The 4,604-nt window shown below is 48.7% G+C and overlaps 1 protein-coding gene across 1 annotated transcript; it reads left to right on the top strand.

Annotated features, from left to right (window-relative positions):
- Positions 1-6: 6 nt before the first annotated feature.
- LOC127749288 (polyubiquitin) lies at positions 7-759 on the top strand. Its single transcript, XM_052266823.1, has one exon. It carries the CDS (start codon positions 34-36, stop codon positions 493-495), a length of 462 nt encoding a protein of 153 aa, XP_052122783.1. The 5' UTR covers positions 7-33; the 3' UTR covers positions 496-759.
- Positions 760-4,604: the final 3,845 nt, after the last annotated feature.

The following is a 4,604-nucleotide window of genomic DNA, read 5'->3' on the forward strand; positions in this document are numbered from 1 at the left end:
ACCCTCCATCTTGTTCTCCGTCTGCGTGGTGGTATGCAGATCTTCGTGAAGACCCTGACAGGCAAGACCATCACTCTGGAGGTTGAGCCCTCGGATTCCATCGAGAACGTCAAGGCTAAGATCCAGGATAAAGAGGGCATCCCCCCAGACCAGCAGAGATTGATCTTTGCCGGTAAGCAGCTTGAAGATGGCCGTACTTTGTCTGACTACAATATTCAGAAGGAATCCACCCTCCATCTTGTCCTCCGTCTGCGTGGTGGAATGCAGATCTTTGTCAAGACACTCACTGGCAAGACCATTACTCTGGAAGTTGAACCCTCTGATTCTATTGAGAACGTAAAGGCCAAAATCCAAGACAAAGAAGGCATCCCCCCAGATCAGCAGCGTTTGATCTTTGCTGGCAAGCAGCTTGAAGATGGTCGCACCTTGTCTGACTACAATATCCAGAAGGAGTCCACTTTACATCTTGTCTTGCGTTTGCGCGGTGGGCAGTAAATTTACTTGTATGTTGGCATTCCTATTGACTACACCTGTGCCTTTGTATCTTGACCATTAGTGGATGATTGCTTTCTCTCTAGTCCTTCATTCTACTATTGAGGCAACTCATTTATTTTTGTTTTCTGGTCATATCTGAATTTCTTTTGTGATATTATGATTCTATGGTTCTCTGAGCCTATAGTGCATTTGTTCCATTATTGATTTTTTATGTCTTTTTATGTCTGAGGTCATTGACATGCAATAAAATGTCTGTGAATTATATTTTTGTACTTCTCTTCATCCTATTTTCACATCATAAAACACTTCATTGGATACACACACAGTTTTTCTGTTCCTAATTTATCAGTTGACAGAAATTATTTTAGCCCTCCTTGCCATTGCATGGAAAATAAACTGTAAGCATTCACAACTTCAGCCCCGACTATTTCATTTCAAGTTGGCTATGCCCAACTACCGAAACATAATTTCCAGACTGTCCTTGGCTGACAATTCGATCATTTCTTGTTTAAAAATTACATAAATTTTGTGCCTCTTGGCATTAAGAGAATCAGATGGGATCCAGAAGAAAATCTCCCTTCACTACACTGAAACTGCCAATATTCAGTTGGTACCACTTGATGTATGACATGGGATGGGTTTGATCAGGTATCATGTGGATCAGGATTTTTAACCAATTTTGAGTGGATCGGTTACATGATTTTTAATGCTGAGGCAGTTTGACAAATTTTCATCTGCGGTTTTACTGAAACATTATCTTACTAGTGTTTGTTTATTTTTATTTTTTGCCTCAGTAGAAGTTTAATCTCTTGGATAGAGAGACCGAATGGAACTGTAGGAACACATACGTTAAGGTAGGTCATTTTTGTGAAAAGTGGGACGAATACTGAAGGGTAGTGTGCCACTTTCTCAATTGAAAGTTGCAATCTGTTTAGGAATGACCAAAAAATTATTACTTGCAGATCATGTACGTTTAATTTTGTGATAATACTGTACCTTGGAGCCGGCAGTCTTGTATGATAGGTTATGTGTTTTGTCATTGTTGACATATTTGACGTGTTACTTAGTCTTAAGTCATTTTTCGATGTAACTCTAGCAAACTCTAGGTCCTATTACATGATATTTTAAAACTCTTATCTCAAGGTGAGTTTTTTTTGAGTTCTTCCAAATTTGTTTTTTAGAAATAATGACACTTGTTGTGATCCACTTTTAAGTGTGAAACATTCTTTTAAAATGCTGAACAAGACTGTTCAATTTTATTCTATGTAAGAAGTGTAAAATACAAAGTTCACATTATTTTTAAGAATTTAGAACAATTTTCATATACAGGAAGTTCACCTGAGACTGTCTCGGACTTATAAACAAATGCGCTAGTTTGTCATTTACACTTTTATGCCTATTCTCTTTCCAAGTTAGATGGAAAGAATACACTGAATTTATCTTGGATCACTATGTTTGTCTGTTTAAAAAAAATAAATATGAGGAAACAATATGTTAAATGTAAAGTTGCACATTTCCGTCAACTGGTCACAACGAAACAAAGATTCATTTAAAAAGGAATAGATATCTTAATTGTCTGCGCAAGTTCTATGATAGCTTACATTTCATCTGCTATCATCGGAAGGTACTAATTATTCCCAAACTCTGTGGCTTGCAGGTGCACCAGTCCCCTGTGACTCCGTGGTCGCACTGGTTCGGGTTCTGGAGGTGGTGGTGGTGAGCTGAGGTGAGGTCCTGGCCCGCTGCCCCTGAGCTCGAGGTGAAATGCCAGTGCCAGTCGCTGTCGCCGCTTCGGTGGAAGATCACCAGGTCAGTTGCCCGTTGACATTTTGAAGTGCCCCCGTGGCCTACACCACAGACCACCCCCTTAGGGACCCGGGGGCCTCGGGGGCGTTGGGTTGGGGTGGGGCAGGCACAGAGGCGGACCCGGGCACACCACTCCAACACTGTCATGCAGGGCCTTCGCCTGGAACACACAAGTTAAATCGATGTCACTGACTTTTTATTAATGTCACAATCAATCAGCCCCCAGAGAGGTGCTACAATTTCTATGGGGGTTCTCCCCAATCGACCCAGTCATCCAAGAGTTATCAAAGAGCTCAGATCATTAGAATCCACATGCACACAATTTTCACCACCACCCTTTTTATTAATTAAGAAATTCATTCATTTTTTCGATATATTTTTGGAGTTTTCGCTTTGCCCTGGAGTTTGTCGGGACTGTATCATCGGCCGTGAGGCCCCATCGACCAACGCGCCGTGCATCAGGCTTCTTATTCTTAAAATATAGATGGCCGGTTGCGCATTCTTCGGCCGAGCCGTTCGATACACTTGGGCTCGTCCGTCTACCGTCCACCTTGGAAGGAATACTGTCCCTCGCCCCGTGCCTGGTGGTGTGCTGGGAGGTTTCAGATGTTGGGTGTGCCGCTAGGCCTGCACAGACCCTAGCACTCCGCGTATGTGAGGTGCCGGCCGTGCTGGCGTGAGTGGAGGGAAAGCCCTCTCAGCTGTCTTGTCTGGGCGTGGCCAGGCCATGGCCTGGAGTCCGAGGGGGCTGAGAACGCCTCACACGGCCCCACCCTTTGGTCATGGCCGGGTGCGGGGCGTGGTGGGGTGGGCAGGTTCCTAACAAACCTGGGAAACTTAGTCTTGGAAGAAAGAATAAAGAAAAACAGTATGGTCACAGATTCTTCAGGAAAATAGCCCGTAGGTCATGGAAACATTCGGAAAAAGATCAATTCTTTCTCATGTTTAATAAGTGGCATTTTTTATTTGTGTGTTGTTCCAACTTTAATTTTCTTTCCCCCCAAAATGTTTGGGAAAAGACCTGGAACTGTTTCAAAGTTGGCCTGGAAAGCCTGCCAGGACAGGTCCCTACAAAACTCCCAAGAAGCAAAGTATGGAAAACCTCCCCTCCCCTCACGAGGGCCCATCCCCCCACGACTGTCGGCTCCAGTGGGCGCCCCGCCGGCGCTGACGGGCCGCGGGGCGGGCCGCGGGGCGCCATGTAGATGTGCGGTCGGGTCGGGTCGGCCCCGGGAGGAAGTCGAGGCCTGCTCCTCGCTGTCAATCAGGCCACGCGGCCACGCCCTTTTCTTCCGGCGAACCCCGCCCTGGAGTCGCCCCCCCCCTCCCCAACCCTCCTGCTCTTCGCGCCCTCCCTCAACCACCCCTTTCCCCTGGCGCGGGAAGGGCAGGAGGAGGAGGAGGAGGAGGGAGAGCGAGTGGGCTGCTGCTGCTGCACTTGTGACCTATGGCTGCGCCGCCACGTCACGGCCAGCGCCAGCACTGCGCCTTGGGGACGAGCCTGCTGCAGAGACACCGCACTGCCTCGTCCTCCCTCCTCCCTCATGCTCAGCACGCCCCTCCCCTGCGCCAATCCGCGCACCACACGGTTTGTACCAGACGGGGATTTGCGGCTCCTCCGAGTGTTTGATTTTCGAGTCAACGACTGTCGCGCCCTGGCTGCCATCACCTTCGTTAGGCCCGTGTCGGCGGCCCATCCCATCACGGTGACTGACGGGCAGCCGTTTTTATTTCTGCCTTCATCTCTTTCGAAACCTTTCTTCCTTCCTGGCCGTGTCAAAGCAGGGGCCGCCTATCGCTCCCCGAGCCGTCAGCGCTGCTGCTCCTCGCGGCCTGACCTGGAATGGACTGGCCCCACCCTGGCCTGGCGGCCCCTGCCAGAGGCCTTCCCTCCCGCTCTTTCCGAATGTCCAGCCGCAGTCAGGTCACGTCACGACCGGCGAACGCTAACGCTGATTAATTTGGCGGGGCTGTGCAGCTCTGCGCCACACCGCGCCGCCGGGGCAACCCTTCTGTCAGGTAGATCACTGCTGCAGTATATGGGTCGTCCCATCTGAGATTGAGTGTTGTGAGGGGGGTGGGCCGTGGACTTTTTGATTCAAAATTTTCAGGCAGGCTTTCAGGAAACACATACGTTGCCATCACTTTAAGAAAACACGTTTAAAAACTTTTTTGTGTGTGGGTGTGTGTGCTGCTCAAGGTGAGCCCTGTCGTGCGGTCTTGACGGACGGGACGCCCCCGTGTGATACGTTGGTGATGAATTAAACCCCAGCGGGGGTGCTCTGGAGGAGGAGGGGTGCCCC

This window comes from Frankliniella occidentalis, unplaced genomic scaffold (genome assembly GCF_000697945.3).
Source record: "Frankliniella occidentalis isolate FOCC.00 unplaced genomic scaffold, Focc_3.1 Scaffold43, whole genome shotgun sequence".
NCBI lineage: Eukaryota > Metazoa > Arthropoda > Insecta > Thysanoptera > Thripidae > Frankliniella > Frankliniella occidentalis.

Excerpts from the sequence above, each read along its gene's own strand:
- LOC127749288 (XM_052266823.1), top strand. The coding sequence starts at position 34 with ATGCAGATCTTCGTGAAGACCCTGACAGGCAAGACCATCACTCTGGAG.